Raw genomic sequence first — 18,092 nt, forward strand, 5'->3', positions numbered from 1 at the left:
GTATCAGAGAAATCAAAGAATGGAAGGTTTCCATGAGAAGTAACCACAGATGCAGTAGCAATCCAGGAATAAAGAAAATGAAATTATCCTTGATTTTATTACTCACTACTCAAGTGAATCCCTGGTTAATCTTCCTTACTTTAGCAAAAGTAATTTGCACTGCTAACTCCATCATGGATTATACTGGGATTTGTTCAAGTTTCTAGGAATCCAAGCTTATTAGGTATCAAATGTCTTTCTAAATATTTTCTTTGACAGCCTATTTTGCTGAAGCTTATTTAGTGGATAGGACTTATCTGCTAAAGCTCTTCAGGCCAACAATACAGACACCTTATTTGGTGCACCAATGACTCCCGGTCAGCTCCATTTTCTCTGACACCTTCTTTGTTTATCTTGGGTGAAAAGAAAAGACATGGATATTTATCATACCTCTTACTTTGCCATAAATTGCATCATTTAATCTTCATATCTTTTATCAAATTACAAATAAGGGAACTGACTCAGGCAGAATAGCTGACTTTCCCAAAGGATTAGGCAGTAAGTAGTACAGTTAGAATTTCAATTTGGGCTGAACGCCATGTCATTCTCACTATTGGTTGGGCTCTGAGTGATCCGGCAAAGTGAAACTTCTTGGAACAGTAGACCGCCATGAATCTGTGCCCTTAATGGTCCTTTCAACACCTTTTGTAGCTGGTATTTGTATTATTTCTAATTTTAGAACAATGATAACATTTACACATTAATCACTTCCCTGGCCTTGTCCCATAACAACCACACACCTAAGATTGGATAATAAGATTCCTTGATAGTGGTTGGCCTTAAAAATATCAGTTCATGAGAACATTATTTAAAAAGACTTTTAAAAAGAAAATATAAAGATTTTTAGCAGTAATATAAAGTGATAGCTAGGGGCCAGGGATTTAGCTCAGTGGTTCCATCGCCTGCTTCTTAAGTGCAAGGACCCAAGTTCGACCCCTGGTACCCCCCCAAAAAATATATATAAAGTGATATCTCTGTACATCTATACAAAACATAAAAACAAATTTCTGAGTGTGGTGGTGCACATCTATAACTTCAGCAACCATGAGGCTAAGGCTGGAGAATCATGAGGCCAGCCTAGGCTATATAAGTTCAAGGCCATCCTGAAGTACATAAGACGACCCTGTCTTGAAAAACCAAAATAATAAGAACAATCATAACAACAAAAATCACTTGCAGAAAGATCATCTTCAAGTAATAAAAATGATTAGGTTAATTTCAAATAATTTGTATGTGTGTGTGTGTGTATGTCTCTGTGTTGCTAGGAATAAAACCCAGGTATTATGCTGGATAAGCACTCTACCAATGAGCTACAACCCCAGTCCTTTTTATTTTTTTATTTTGAGACAGAGCCTTACTAAACTGTCCAAGCTTCCTCAAACTTTGTATTCTCCTGCCGCAGCCTGCGAAGTAGCTAGGATTGCAGGTGTGTGCTACTGTGCCTGGCTCACGTCACCATTTTTGCCACTAGCCTGAACCAATGAGCTAAAGTATGAGAAATATAAGGTGGTGCTAAGATCCAGCTACACTTTTGTTGATTTTTCTATTTTTAAAATTACATAGATTACAAAGAAAACTATTTCCAGTGTGAAAAAAAACCAACAGTGTAGGATTCTACACAGCAACTCCCCTTATATATATATTACATAATTTCTCTACAAATACACAGGATCCTATAATACATCTGGCCCTATTACTTTTTAAAATACCTTTATTTTTATGTAATTCACATATTATAAAATTCACCCATTTAAAGTACACAAAATCAATGGTTTTAGTATATTTACATGTATGTTCAATCATTTCCACAGTGAAGTCTGGAACATTTTCATTACCTCAAAAAGAAATCCTATTCTCTTTGGCTGTCACACTCATATCCTCCCAATCTTCCAAACCATAAGCAAACACTAGTCTACCTTGTATCTCTGTATATTTTCCTATTCTGGGTATTTTATACAAATGGAATCAGAAATTGTGGAATTCTGTGACTAGCCTCTTACACTTTGAATAATGTTTTCGATATTCATTCTTTGGTAGCATGTATCATACTTCATTTTAAGAATATAGTTGAATCATATACCATTGTATGAATATACTACATTCTTCATGTAACTTATTTTCATTTATCACCTATATTTTTCCCTTCAATACCTACAGACCCATCTCACTCTTTTGTAGTGAATGCAGAGTACTGTACACTTCTGATACAACATAATCCATATAACTTTCTCTAGTGATGAATATTTAAGCATTTCCAATGTCTCCTCACTGTAACAATAATTTGTAATCTACATAATGTACATATAAAGAAAAAAGGCCTATTTCTGTTGGTGGAAGAATGTCCTTGCCTCCAAATTAGTGGTTTAAAGTACAATGGGGCCTTCTTGGGCTGTGTAGCTTCTTTATTTGTGAATTCAACCATTTTCAGATGTAAAATGTAGTTAAATCTACTGTGATTGCATTTATAAAAAACATGTACAAACATTGTTCTTGTCATTATTCCTAAACAATATGGTGTAATAACCATATAGCACTTACATTGTATATTAGCTATAATAAGTAATCTAGACGTGATTTAAAGTATGCAAGATTTGCATAAGTCATATGCAAATACTATGCCATTTTATGTAAGGCTTTTGAGCATCTGCAGACTTTGGTATCTATGTGGAATCCTAGAACTTATCCTCTATGGATGTTAAGAGATCACGGTATGTTTTCTGAATGTAAACCATCATTTGGCAATTTGCTAGAAATGCAAATCCTTGTGCACTAACCCAGAACATTTGATTCACAAATGCTGTGTTAGAGCTCATTGGATTTGGGTTTTTTTGGGGGGGGGCTTGTTTTGTTTGTTTTTATTTTTCAAGACAACGTTTTGATATATAGTTTAGGCTTGCATTGAACTCATTATGAAGCCCAGACTGGCCTTGAACTCATGGTGACCCTCCTGCCTCAGTCTCCCAAGTGCCAGAACTCACTGTTTTAAAAAGTTCTTCTTGTGATTCTAGCCTGCACTAAAATTTCAGAATTGCTGCTATAAATCACGCATTGTACTACAATGGCTACTGTCAGTTGGTTTACATTTTAAAAGTCAGCAGGACCACAATAATTGACTTGAACATGTGATTATGCATATACATAGGATGTAAGTATAGTGGAGATAAGGCTTTTATTTTGTCTACTATTTTAATTTTTCTTTAGCAAGAGTGTATTAATATACCAAAACACTTCTTAATCTCATGCCTTTCGTATCTGGTTAGTCCCTTTTTCTCTCCTCCCATTCCCTTGAAAACCAATATTTACACCATTTATGCAGCACATTTCTGTTGATGATGCTCACAGGACAATAAAACTTAGAACTTAGTTCCCATTAGAAATAGGGATATTAGGAAGTGGGGTTTCACTGGACTCACAGATTGGAACTTGAAGGGAATATAAGGATATCCTACTCAAGAGTCACATTTTGGAGATAAAGAAAACAAAACCCAAAGAAATTATAACAAAAATTCCATCAAAATTACCAAGGCACATCAAATATAAACTTTGTTCATCATTATACTACATATTATTCTATTTTAATGGTTCTTGACCAGGAAAGTACATGAACTCCACCTGGGGATATTTTATTTAAAAATACATTTAGAAAGATCATTTTATCATACTAAACAAAGAAGACTGATATAATTTAACTATATCTAAAGCATTTATGAAATGTAGTATTACATTGTATGAACGTGTACAATAGTCAAAAGGACTTCGGATGTTAATTCCTATGCTAAATAGCTCCAGAATGCTATGTTTTACACTCTTTGGATTTCTGTTCTCTACTTTCGTGTCAGTTATTATTTCTTACACCTATTGGTCTGCATTTAACAGTATTCACCCTTACTCCCACACCTACTATTGCCAATGTAAATTGATCAAATAAACTAATTTGATCTTTAGAATTGAATAAATGTGATGTTTACAACTGTGAAAAAGATGACAGTAGAATAGGTTGAGAGAGAAGAACTGGAAGACTTTTGTAAGAACCATGTGATATTTACTTGGGCTGCTATGTAATGGACAGCCAATATGCAAGATATGATATTCTTTTACAGTGTGACACATGAGAAAGATGCTCTTCATACAAACAAAATAATGAATTCTGAGAATTTTTTAAACTCAGGTAGGTATGCATTCCTCCATCAGAATCTCTCATCTAGTAAGTTTTTGGTTTTGTTTTTCTAAGTAATAAACTTTATTTGTTAGAGTAGTTCTATGTTAACAGCAAAATTGAGCAGAAAATACAGAGATTTACCATAAGTACCTTTCCCTGTCGCTTCACACCCACAACCTCCCCTATTATGAACATTCTAGACCAAAACAGACCCTGGTGGATATTTTAAGATATGTAAATACTACCCAAGCACACTTTAGATTACCTGTAACACGACAGAACTGTGGGTATTGCTGGTAAAGATGCGTGTAGTTCCTGCCTTGGAAGACTGCAAATGGGAAGAGAGGCCCATTTCGCTGCTTCCAAGGGACAGTTTCATATGTTGGTCTTCCTCTTCCACAAGAGATCTGAAAGTTTTTTAAAATCAGAAGGAAAGGCAAATTAAAACCTGTATAACTCACAATAATGTTATTATTTAGAAAAATAATCACTATTGCCAATCACCTGTCTATGGAATGTGCTGGTTTGTTTTACTGTATTTTAGGCTCATAACACTTCATATCACAGAAGAAACATATATTTGTAAAATGCATTCCAAGGACAGGAAATAAAGATAAGAACTGAGGAATCAATTTAAAAGACAGCATGAAATGATAATCACAAGTTTTTCTTGCCATAGTATTACTTTTGGTATTTTACTGTTCAGGTAGCAATTAAATTTAATTTGAAACATTGCATTTTCGAAAGATAAAACCAACAACTACTACTTATTAAATAGTCACTATGCCAATAATTTGATATGTTAGCTCATTTAATTCCTAAAATAATGAAATGCAAGGGGTCATAAGAAAAAGTGCAGTTAAGAATAACATATTTAGGGTCACAACATTAATAAAGTGGGTGGGTCAGGATTTGAATCTAGGTTTAATCTGATTCCAACTTCAAAGCTCCCATTAAGAAAAACCAAAAGTTAAGTGTGACATATTAACATATTGCTTCCTCTTCTGGTATTATTAATAGCTTTAATCAACTTCAGTTGAACAAAACTTTACACAAGAAATAATTTCTTTTTCTAGCAGTATCTCATTTATTTTGGGACCATTTAGCTAAAAGACATTGCTAATAGCATTTTCTTTTTTAACATTTTCATGCTGTCAAAGAAATGAAAAATAAATGAATATAGGATATCTTCATATGTAATGTAACAATAATTTCTTCAGGGTCCATAGAAAGGGTGGAAGAACCTGTAGTTTGCAAGTCACTTAGACATCCAGAGAATGTGACAATGTATTTGATAAAGGGTTACAATAAAAAGTGCCCATCATGGAATGATCATTCATTACTATTTTGAAGAGGTTGGTGTTTCCTTAGGTATACATGACTAAAATTCTTTCCAGATATCTTGCCTAACATCAGAGAGGCCATGGCTTTGAACTCAGTTACGGCTATTAGGGGAGACAGAAGACAATAGACCCCAGTATAGCTCATTTTCCCAATTGTGCCTAAATTTTGACTTAGGCACATTTCTAAATGGACTATTCAAGATCATAAATGTTTCATATTTTCCCAATAATATCTATAACCTGAGCTGATCAGCTTACAAAAAAAAGAGGAATATTTTAAGGCTACATCATACTTCATGTAAAGATCCTGCTTTTTTAATACTGAAACCCAACAAATCGTTTTAAATCCTGCAATAATTAGCAAAAGCTCTGGCCTTAAGGGTGACATCAATTCTTCTTAATGATATTAGAGCTGTAGTATAACTGAAAATGAATTAATAATATATAACCATGTTTTATTTAACTTTCATGGATATTTAATAAAGAATAATTTAAACAGGATTTTAACAAGTATCAAAGAAATATACTTACACTAGAGTTTCAGAAATGGCTTTTAAAAGTATCAAATGTCATATACACACATATGTATGTATATTTATGACATATAGCACACACATGCTCACATGTACTTCTTAGTAACTTTTTTGGACAGACATTTTAAATTACTGACTCAATTGGAGCCATCAGAAATATACTGATGGTGCGCAAGGTATCCCTCATCAGAAAATTTCTATTCATCCAGAATTATTTTAATAGAACATTAAAGCACAGTGTTTTATTAGTTTCTGTATTCACTACACAGAGCCTGGCATGAAAGGCTTTATATATATCCTGAATGAATAAAGAATTTCATTTCTGTGGATCATTACAAAGATATTTCTTTATTTTACAGTGCTTAAATAACCATCATCATTTTTAATAAAAATGCAGATGTAAAAAAGGACAAGAGGAGAGCTGAAACTACATTGTCCTTATGACACAGCCTAGAATTTATTTTTTAAAACTAACTATAGATAACCACATGTTTACTTGTCTTTTGCTCTTAAAATTGACAAGTAGAATGTGAAAAAAAACGCAGCCTTTCTTGGCAATATAATATGGCTGGCTTTCTAACTAATTACTTCAAAAGCTGAAGAAGCCTTCACTAAAATCATCCTCATGACTTTTTGCCAGTATCCTTTGACTTTTTAACATTCAAAACACTCCCTATTATTTCTGCATCAGTAGCAGTACATGACATATCAACCTTCTTAGCAGATTCAATATGCCCTTCTATCTCGTTTTCATTAAGGTTATTGACTGCGTGCAAAGAGCATTGTTTAATATTGCAAGGAGGCAACATCTCTCTGCAGGCCCCAGGCCACAATTATATCAGACTATGCTTAAAGGAATAATTATCTGAGTAATTCTAGAACAGAAACTGTTTTGAAAATATCCTATTTTTCACATCATATAGTTAAAAGCAATATAGTATATGCCAGTGGTTTACAATGGGGGGAGGAGGAGTGGAAGGCATTTTGCCACCCCCAACCCCCACACATTTGGCAATATCTGAAGATATTTTTCATTGTAGCAACTTGGTGAGAGGCAAATAATTACCATAATCTCTTAGGATTCTACTAAACAGCCTACACTACACAGGACAGTACTGTATGTCAAAAATGAACTCAAGCAAAAATGTCAAGAGAGTCAAGGTCAAGAAATCCTGATATAGGGAGTCTGACTTCTTGAAGAAATGTTCCCCAAGCAATTTCTTTTTTTTTTAATGAATCACATCCAATTTTATTTAAATTCTCCAAAATTTACACTGAACATTAATTGCTTTTAAAATGTATATTACCCTTCATATAATGGTTTTATTGTTTCATATTTTTTTCATGTTTTCTTTACAGTTCGTCAATAGAAGCCAGAATCCTGGGTTGCCCAGTTAGGAGCCTCTGACTTTCTATTCTGATTAAGTTTCTTTTCAATATTCATGGCCAACATCTGGCTTCTAAAAGAGAGGCTTTTAGTCTTTTCAATCACTTGCTGATAGGGTAAGACTGCATTGTTACCCATGACCACATGACCTAATTTAGAATCAATCTTGGCATCCAGCCTCACATTTCTAATCAAATTCACAATCCACCTTTTCTGCTTCTTCTGGAGTCATGTTCAGTTTATCTGCCAGCATGTTAATGCTGATACACTGGTGGATGTGACAAAAAGTCTCAAATATGAAGAGAGGAGCATTTTCAATAAAATCCTCATGGCAGGCCACCAAAAAGAAGTCATTCACAAGCACTAATTCACATTCCCTCAGCTGCTTCTGAGAGCCATCAAAGCCAAAGTTAACATATAAGCATTCAACAAATTCTGCAACTGGGTCCTTTTATGTGTAAGACTCCTGTTGAATAACTTTTACTAGATCTTTTAGCACCTGCCGGCGCTTTCAAACATCTTTATTTGTTATGACTGCCGTGGTCAGATAGCAGAGAATATGTGGACATATTGTCTGAATTGCATTAAAGTACTGTGGCTGGTAAAGGAAGAGACCAATAATAGTATCTCGACCTTTGGGGTGGTTGAAAACAAAGAAAGACTAGTGGATGAGCCACATTTGCTGCTGAAGGGAATGGAGTGGAGAACTCACAGAATTGCTATCTATAGTCTCTTTTAAGCAGGTAAGGTCTTCCATGGCTGCATCCCAATTCTGCATTAAGATTTCAGAGGCCAGTTTTCCCCAGAGAGAACTTAAAGCACTTCTATCAGTTGCAGGAACCAACACTAAAAAAGTGTAGGTATTCTGCTCCTGAGTAATTTCCACATTCATACTGGAATTTTGCATATCTGTAGAATGTATGTAAATATTCTTGTCTAAACCCATGCTTATCTGCCAGGTAGTCAAACTGCATCTGACCATCCCTGGTTGACTGCATTTGCCTAGCAGCTTGTGGATCTTCAAACATTTTCACAATTGGTTCTGTTTCTGCCTAAAGTTGTTTCAGCTGTGTAACAACTGTGGTTCTTTCTTCTCTCAAAGCATGGGCAATGTCATCAGAATAAAGGTTTTAGTGAACATCCATCACAGATCAACCATGTTGGTATCACTATAAGAAGATCCAACTTCTCTTGTAATAATTCTTTCTCATTATATATCTTCTTCACAGAGAAAAACTCCAGGAGCGGGAAGACCAGGTGCCAGTCCAAAAATTGTGCAATGCACATGGTCAGGTCATGCTACACCCTCTTGCTAGAGGAGGGGGAGTCTCCCCAAACAATTTCATGTTTTAAATAATTTCCAGATCTTCCAGTTGACTTTATGAAGTAATGTTAGCAGTCTAATAACACAGGAGAATTATTAATCAGCACTAACTTTTCTAAAGCTACTTAATAGACTACCTTGGCTCTTCTCAATGCCCCCCCATAAATTTGAAAAAGGACTTACTGTGGATAATTAAATAATGGCTTCAAAGTTTATAAGACAATTACATAGTAAAGCTTTTGCTTTATATAAGCTCATGTATGTACAACTATTTCTTAATTCTGCTTGAAACAATTATAACTGGATTCATATTTACAAACTAAGAATCTGGTGAAATATATCTAAATAGTCACATTTCATTAGTGCTACAAAATTATTCAGGAGAGAGACTGTTTATCAGTTTTCTTTCTAAAAATTAAATATCTCTTTTTCCTATACATTACTGTCTACATATTGCTGCCAACCCACACATGCCCATTAACACATCTTGTGTTCAAAAGAATGATCAACCACATAGCACAAATGCAATCTTTCACAAAGTGTGCATGTATCAGTCCACTGTGCTTACTCAAAGAAAACAATTACTTTTTAGAAAAGGTTTAGAGAAAGATGCACTGTAATCATTTCATTGGGAGCACTGCGAATGTAGTCAAACTGAACATATACAGACTATGGTATTTCTTTGCACCCTTGTTTGAAGACAAAGGGAAAAAAATGCTCTAAGCACTTATCATATGTTAACAAAGTCATGTCAACATTATAACCTTGCCTCCAAATTTCCATTTTTAAACAATTACCCCAAGGAAAACATATGCAAATGATACGAGAAAATAATTCACAAAGATGGAAGTACAAATGGTTAACAGATATAAACATGTTCAACCTCATCAGTATTCTGTAATATGTAAATGAAAACAAAGATTCTGTCTGAAAATATAAAATTATCAAAACTACTTCAGAAGACATGCTCAAAATGGCTAGTGCAGACATGTATTAAGTCTGTACTGTTTACATGGAATGGTTCATCCAAATGGATATTTGAAACAAAATTTTTAAAGTTACTAAATGGATAAATTTTATTGTTTTATTTTTATAATGAACATCTTGACAATGAAAGATTATGAATGTATAGCATTTATGTCCTGGTAGGTGGGCCTCAGTAAGAATGATGTGCTATTCTACAAAGAATAGATATGTAGAAGTTCAAATTCATAGAGGTTCTATAAGGAACAATTCATTTTCATAATTTAGGAAATGTTTATTAGTATGCTCCATTGGGAAGGGGGGAACACTTATTAATTATATTATTTGAGTCCAGAACTACAAATACTCAATACTCCTCCATTTTTTATCAAAAAAATTCCCCCATATTCATTGAACTCAGTACTTTTGTGTATAAAAAATGAAATGTCATCTTGGTAAATTATAAAATGCACATCTCATTTTCTGTGGTTCTACAACTGCAAACACCATGCAATACAGAAGTCAAATTTCACTGTCTTAGAAAAGGGAACATTTTAGTGCTTGAAATTATTAGCATGAAAATACAACAAAATACAAGAGTCTTGGAAGAGAGGTTATATGTGATAACCCATGCATTGGTTTATTACCTTCTTTCTCACACCAAATAAAGATCAGTGCATTGAATATTGCTACAAATAAAACACTGTTCTTTTTACTTTCCTGGGTTTTTTGGTAATTTTTGAGAGGAAAAAAAAGAAATGGATGAGAAGCTAAACATATAAAACATATGAACACCACTTTTATCTTTTTCTATGTAGTTACTGATTAGTTTTATAATGCTTCCTTTTTGCCGTCATTTCCTTACAGAGGTAAAAATCTAACAATGTATGCTAAGAACACTATTTTATTGTAATAAAAATTGTGGAGTCTTGAGTAAGTTTATAAGTATTATACAAATAGTTTAGGTTTTCAGATGAATAATATTATCTTAACTGAAAGTTATTGCCAGTGGGTTAGTATACAAGAACAGCAATGACACAACAAAAGCAAGAAAGGCACGCGGGGCTTAATGATAATACAAAATGTGCCGGTTAATCAAGGCACTGGCTCATGCTTTCCACCACCCATTCCCCAGGAAAATAAAATACAGATCTCTCACACTCACAATTTAAAAAGAAAATCAAGAAAAAGATTTCCTTCAAAGAAGTACTCCCCCTCCATTTGTTTTTCTGCTCTGAAACAGAACTGTCTGCTAGCAGCAGCATTTGCTAAATGAAACATTTCTTGCGATAAAGTTGCATAGCAGGTGTAGAAGAAATTTTGCCACCTGTTCTCATATTCATTTGAATTTGAGTGCTAAATCTGTCAAGGTATTTCCTTTTACCCTTTAGAAATGAATTAAAACTTTAAAACGGTCGAAGTCATTTCTCATTGGTTTTAAGATAGATTTAAAGTATGTGCACTTAGTGAACTCTAAAGGCATTAATAGCTTTTCTACTATCCTTCACCAGTCATCCCAGAATCTGAACAATAAATACAAATTTGTGCATGCACGTACATAAATACACTTTCAATTTTCATTGTGAAAATTGAGGTAAATCGTTTTAAATCAAAATGAAACACAGTTAACTCCTGAAGTCAGCAGTTATAAATTGAGCCTGAATTTTCAATGAAAAAAATGAAAAAGAACTGAAAATTTTAAGTATCGAAAAATTTGTCACTTACCTAAAATTTCTACAGTATCATTGCATGAGAAAATTACAAATATTATAGCAATCTCTTAATAAGGCATAAATTAATCTCTGTTTAAGAGACTATGGAAAATGTTATTTCTTTAACAAAATTTTTGCTTAGAAGGAATCAAGACCAGAGCTTTGGCTGTTATCTGTAGTTTTAATAATATAAATATAAGTACATTATTGTATACCTGAAATTATTTCACTAATGGGAACATCTGTCACATACAATATTTCACAAAATAGTTGCTTTCTTTTCTGTTGTATAATACCAAAGTCCACAGAAGAGGGGAAAAAAATCAAGGTGATTGAATTATATTGTAAAATGATTTTCCAAAGTAAAGAAGTTATTGTAAACACATTTTACATGCATATGAACATCACATTAAAAATAGAATCACATTAACAAACAGCTCATGTCTGTTTTAACATAGGAATAAGATCATTTACCTAGCACCTGCTGTGTACTAGGCACTGTGCCAGGAACATTCTAGTATGCTACTTAATCCTCATGACAATCCCATTTTAAAGATGGGGAATTGAAGCTCAGAGAGGTATGGCTTCACCATGAATCTCATAACTGTTATTTGAACCCACATCTGAACTTAGAGCCCATTTGTTCCAATTACATAAAGCCTAAAATGTTAAAAATAACAGATGGTGGAAACTATAGCAAGTCACATGTCAATTCTTCATTTATAAATACAAGGAGGATAACAGAGAGATACATTCTGTTAAAGGCAAGTAATTCTCTGGTTTAATTAATTCAATCTAAAATTACCTGCCTTGGTGTGGGTAGGGAAATGAAGAGAAGATGGCTAAGAAATATAGGATGAAGTTCAACAGGAGGAATAACTTCTAATATTCCATAGTATGACAGGATAGTTGTCGTTGACAAGAATTAACTACATATTTCAAAATGGCTAGTAGTAGAGAGGATACTGAATATTCCCCACACAAAGAAATGATAAATGTCTGAGGTGACAGCCATATTAATTACCCCAAACTGGTCATTACACATTGTATATATGTATTGTGATGTCACACTGTATAACATAATTCTGAACATAGCAATTATATGTATAATTTTATATATATGTGTGTGTATGTAATTATTTGTATACGTATGTATTTAAGGCTGGCACAGTGGAACATGCCTGAAGTCCCACCTACTTGGGAAGATAAGGTAGGAAGACTGCTTGACCCCAGGAGTTCAAAGCCAGCCTGGGCAACACAGTGAGACTCTGTCTCAAAAAAATACAAAATAAAAATACATTTTAAAATGAACATAAATAAAACTACACATTTTATCACTCTATTTTCATAAAAAGCAATACCAATGCTAAAATTTATCCCAAAACATATGGAATAAGGAGGCAGTATATCTTAGAATATAACTCAGATCAAATTTAGGGAAATTTTCATATTACTTATATCAACATCTAAACAAACAGATTCTGAATTCTGACACTAATGATCACAATCACAGAAATAGCTCTATGACACAGATGAGGGAACTGGGCTAGACAGATGGAATGACAAATGATACTCCATGAGATAACTTTAATAGGATGAAAGGTAGTTAACCAAACCCAAAAACATTTGTACTGAATATCACAATTCTGTCCTTGAAAACGTTTTAAATTAATGTTTGTTTTATTATCATATTTCAAGACTTCAGTCTCCCTTCACCTTTGAAAATCTACGTACCAATTAAACTACATCCAAGTCTTATGCATTGCGACCACAATATTCTTCAATTTAAGAAGCCTGATTTATATTTTTCATTCTTAACATTTCTTGAAATATTCTGGTGAAAACAAGATAGGTGTATGGGAAGATGTGTAGACAGGTATATAGATATATAGATGGATGGATGGATGGATGGATGGATGGAAGATAGATAAATGCAAATAAGAGAGTAAGGAAAAGAAAGGATTGCTGAGTGTTGCTTCCATACCTACTATAAATAGTGCACAGCCAAAGCATCACTTGTCTTTTCAGCCATATAAGGTGAGAGAATGCACGAGTGGTAGTGGTGGTGGGATGATGGCAATATGTAGCAGTGGGCTGGGAGAAACAGCTTGTGTTCTCATCATTGTCAATAGTTCCCATCCCAGTGTATAAGAGAAAAGTTAGATTTGCCTGGCTGCATATAAACTCTCCAGCAGAATGCCCCCTCACAACAAGCACCAGTTTGCCCATTGAGAAATATCTTTATGCCTGCAACAAACAGCTTGCCTTCTCCTTCTCCAATCCCAAAATGATGCAACAGAAATGGGTACTCCAATCCTTTCAACACCCAGACCAACCCTTGACAAAGGTTTATTTTCAGGGCATTTGTTAACCAAGGTGTCATTTTATTCCCATCATCTGTAGCTCACTAACTCTGAAATGTGACTATTGTGCCATGGTGCATTTGAATAAAAAAGCAGCCCACAAACAAACTGAAATTTATGTCTAAAATTTCAGTTTATTAAATATTCAAACATTTAAGTCATCCAATTTTAAAGCTTATTATAAATGTAGATTCCATAAACTCAAAACCAGTTAGAAATCACTGAAACATAATCCATATGGGAGAACCACTAATCAAATGGTAAAGAAGGGATGAAAAACCCTCTATCCTTTTATTAATTTCCAAGTTATATTCAACTTCACAAAATCAATAATTTAAGACCAGGTCTTGACTTAAAGGAATGTTTATTTCTCTTTTAAAAAGAAACACCATAAAAAATCCCTAGGAATAAGAGTTATAACACAATGACTATTGCATTCCATTTTTTTTTCTTGGAACATGTACTCCTTTGATTCTCAAAAGCACAGTAAACACTATTACTATTATCCCCATTTTCTTTCTTTTTTTTTTTCATTGAGTTTATTGGTACTTTTAAGGTATACAGTACAGTTACATTCATCATTGGGATATTGTACATTTACATGACAGGTCTTGGTTCTCATTTTTTCCCTTGTCCCTGCCCTCCCTTTACCCCCTCCACCCTTCCCTATTAATAAAGACTTTGTTTCCATTTTTCCTTTTCTTGTATTTTTTTCTTTTCCCTTATTACCTTTCCACTACCCTTCCCACTTTCCCTACACCTTTAGCCCTTTTCTTCCTATTTCACATTATCAATTATACCATTTGGATCTTATTTACACTTTTACTTTTTCACACCAGAGAAACTATTTGGTATTTACACATGTGTGTCTTATTATTTCACTTAAGAGAATGCCCTCAATGTGCATCCATTTTCCTATGAATGACAATAGTTTCTCATTCTTTATGGCCACTAACAGAGCTAAGAGACAACCTACAATGTGGGAAAAAAATGTTTACCAGCTGCTCCTCAGACAAAGGACTGTTATCTAGAATATATAAAGAACTCAAAAAAAATCAGGCCCCCCAAATATAAAGACCCAATTCAAAAAAGGACATATGAAATGAACAGATACTTCTCAGACAAAGAAGTAAAAACAGCAAATAAATATATGGAAAAACGTTCCACATCACTGGTCATTGGAGAGATGCAGATGAAAACAACACTGAGATTCTACCTCACCCCACAAAGAATGGCTGCTATCAAGAAATCAACCAACAACAAATGCTGGTGGGGTTGTGGGGAGAAAGGAAGCCTTCTCCATTGTTGGAGGGAGTGTAGACTGGTGCAACCACTCTGGAAATCAGTATGGAGACACCTCAAACAACTAGGATTAGAGGTTCCTTTGACCCAGCTATCCCTCTGCTGGGTATCTTTCCAAAACAATTAAAAGAATCAACATCACAGTGATATATGTGCACCCATGTTTATAGCGGCATAGTTTGTAATAGCTAATACTTGGAAACAGCCTATTTGCCCATCAGTTGGAGACTGGATAAAGAATATGTGGTTTTTCTATCCCCATTTTCAAGGCAATAAAAGGGAGATTTTTCAAGTCAGCCTCAAGGATGGTAGGAAAAGTAAACAAAATAATGCATTAAAATGCCTGGCATTTTGAAAGCCCTGGCCATTTACTACTTTCTGTTACACTGATAGATTCCTCAGTAGAAAAGAATTTCTGTCCCAGATTATCTCTCCAACAATTTGGAACTTAATCCCTACATTCCACATCAAGTTGCAGCATGATTCCTATCAAATTCCCGACATGGGTGCTTTAAGGGAGTATGGTATTTTCCCCCTTTTGTATCAGTATGCTCGAAATATAAAATAAAAACATTCATTGTGGGAAATTGCTACATATACATATTGCATCTTGATCCTTTTTACTTCACCTTCCCCTCTCCTCAATTCTACCTCCTTCAACCCCAGATTGTTTTTAAGAAATATAATTGGCAGTTCTAAGAGTCCCACTGACTTTATGTATTCAAAGACCAAAATAAATATAATAAATCACAGCCTTGATTTTACAATAACATAGCCTCTTGCTATTTCAATGACTGCTTACAATTTTCCACATCAAATTAATAATATATATTTTAATATGGCAACCAGCATTTTAAAGATATGTGTGGATAATATAAAAAAGTAGAAGCAGGCTCTCAACGTAATGAGGGTAGTTCTTTAAAGCTCATCTCAGAAATGGAGCTTATGGGGGCAAAGTTCTGGCAGTATTATTTTTATATGAAATCATTTTTTAAATTTTTTTGAATACCTGGCTCACCACTTAGGGGTATTTTTTTTTATAAGACTTCATTGTAAAACTTGAAATTATCTTTATTGTGCTTCCCATAAAGAAATACATCTATCACTGGAAAGTAAAAAAAAAAATTACTTTCATCATCCACTTGCCTGCTCACACATTGACTCACTTCGAGTGGACACATAGTATTTAATGCTAGCAAGGCTATTCTATTTTTCTCCTAAGATGCCATCAAGACCTACCATTTTACTATACTCCTAAAGTCTATTTTAACTAAGATCACTATGATGTTCTGTTCCATATCATAAAATAATTTGACATTCTGGCCACAATTTTACTAATGTGAAAAAAATTCCTCTAAATTCTACAAAAAAAAGAACCACTTATAAGTCTGTCCATTGTGCATTAACTCTGAGAAAGGAGTTAGCTGGGCAAAATATTTTTGTTCCACAACTATATTTGATTATCTAACTTTTAAAAGTTCTTAATAAAATTTGTCATGTTTTTCTGATTACAAGTCATTGAGGGATTTGCTTCTTTAAGAGAAAGGTGTTTTCTTCTCTTTTAAACACCATGAAATTTGGTTTAAAAAGGGTTGTTTGGTGAAACTTACATCACATAAACAGATCATTATCATTTTGAATAAATATTGGTATGCATCAAGCATACAAATTTCTGAGTAATGTAGAAGGAATTTTTAAGTAGAAAATAATTGAAGCATTTTCAGGTTATGTGTATACATTTTTTGCAAAAGGAATCCATGAATTGTGAAATAGTAATTAAATAATACCTTTCTTTGGTTGAGATAACTGGAGAAAAGAATTCCTTTCTTTCCAGGCATACAGACTTTAAACAAGTATTTCAAACCTGAGTTTTAATTTATGAATTTCATATGGGAGGCAAATGCAGAAGAGTCACCAAGTAAGTGAGTATAACAGAGAGTTGAGATGTTAAAACTTAGCCCAATTAGTTGGAAAATGCTACTCTAAAATCTATCTTCCTATCTCCATGAGCTACTTCTTGAAGTAATATTTACTTTAAAATCTTCAAAATCCAATCTTTTTATGGGTCTAAGATACTCTACCTGGAAAGGAATCCAACTACGTATTTCGTAATGACCATTTCTGGAAGCTTGATCAGTCCAAATAAATTTCAGGAATCTCAAATGTATCCTGATGTCATACATTCAAGAGAAACATAGATAGAATATTTTGGATTCTAAAAGACAATTGCTATCATCAAAATACTTCAGTTATCTTGGATCACTGCTTCTTGCCCATCTCCCTATGTCTAATCAACCTTCAAAGATTACTGGATAGTTTTAAAGTGTTATTTTTTATTAGTACAATACATGTTTGCAACATATAATGAATTCTAGAATGTTACTATCCTTTCTACTCTCATTTCTCTACAATAGTTCTAACCTCTATTATTACCTACTTGGATTTAGTTATGATTATAAATTTTATAGCCATTATGGCATAGCTGTTTTATACACTGTGATTCTATTTACAGCTCAGAAAATCACTCCCTTGCTCAAAAGTATTAAGTGACTCACTGCTTGCTGAGCAAAAACCAAATCCTACACTCTTGGATTCAAGGCTTCCTAGCATTGCCCTCTATGTATAATTGCACATTTCAGCAAATTATTCATAACAGGTATATATTTAATGATTACAGAATAAACAAAAATTCAAATTTATATTTCAAAGTAATAATCATTTGCTTTAGGGTATATTACCTTTATATATTTACAGATATGCCTTTTTTCTACTGCCAAATAAGTAATGTGGAGAAAACATTTTATTTAAACATTTTACTAGTAAGAAAATTCATTTAATTTGAATCTAATATCTGCTAAACTTTTTCAATTAGCTCAAAGTCCTTTTAAGTACAAAAATTCAGAGCACAGTAAGTGTGGATGATTTCTGAGTATTAATTTTAAATTTATTGCTCTCAAGCCCTAGTCA

General features: G+C 33.6%; 1 protein-coding gene and 1 pseudogene across 9 annotated transcripts in view; both read right to left on the reverse strand.

Moving 5' to 3' along the window:
* Positions 1–18,092, reverse strand: part of Klhl13 (kelch like family member 13) — a 198,590-nt gene that overhangs the window by 40,318 nt on the left and 140,180 nt on the right. For all 9 annotated transcript variants that reach the window (XM_010622647.2, XM_033760341.1, XM_010622648.3 and 6 more), the window contains one exon: positions 4,464–4,605. In XM_010622647.2, the coding sequence (XP_010620949.1) occupies positions 4,464–4,605 (142 nt within the window). The remainder of the gene's footprint in view (positions 1–4,463; positions 4,606–18,092) is intronic.
* LOC104861281 lies at positions 7,438–10,605 on the reverse strand (annotated as a pseudogene).

Source organism: Fukomys damarensis, unplaced genomic scaffold (assembly GCF_012274545.1).
Source record: "Fukomys damarensis isolate Sample0158 unplaced genomic scaffold, DMR_v1.0_HiC HiC_scaffold_39, whole genome shotgun sequence".
Classification (NCBI taxonomy): Eukaryota; Metazoa; Chordata; class Mammalia; order Rodentia; family Bathyergidae; genus Fukomys; species Fukomys damarensis.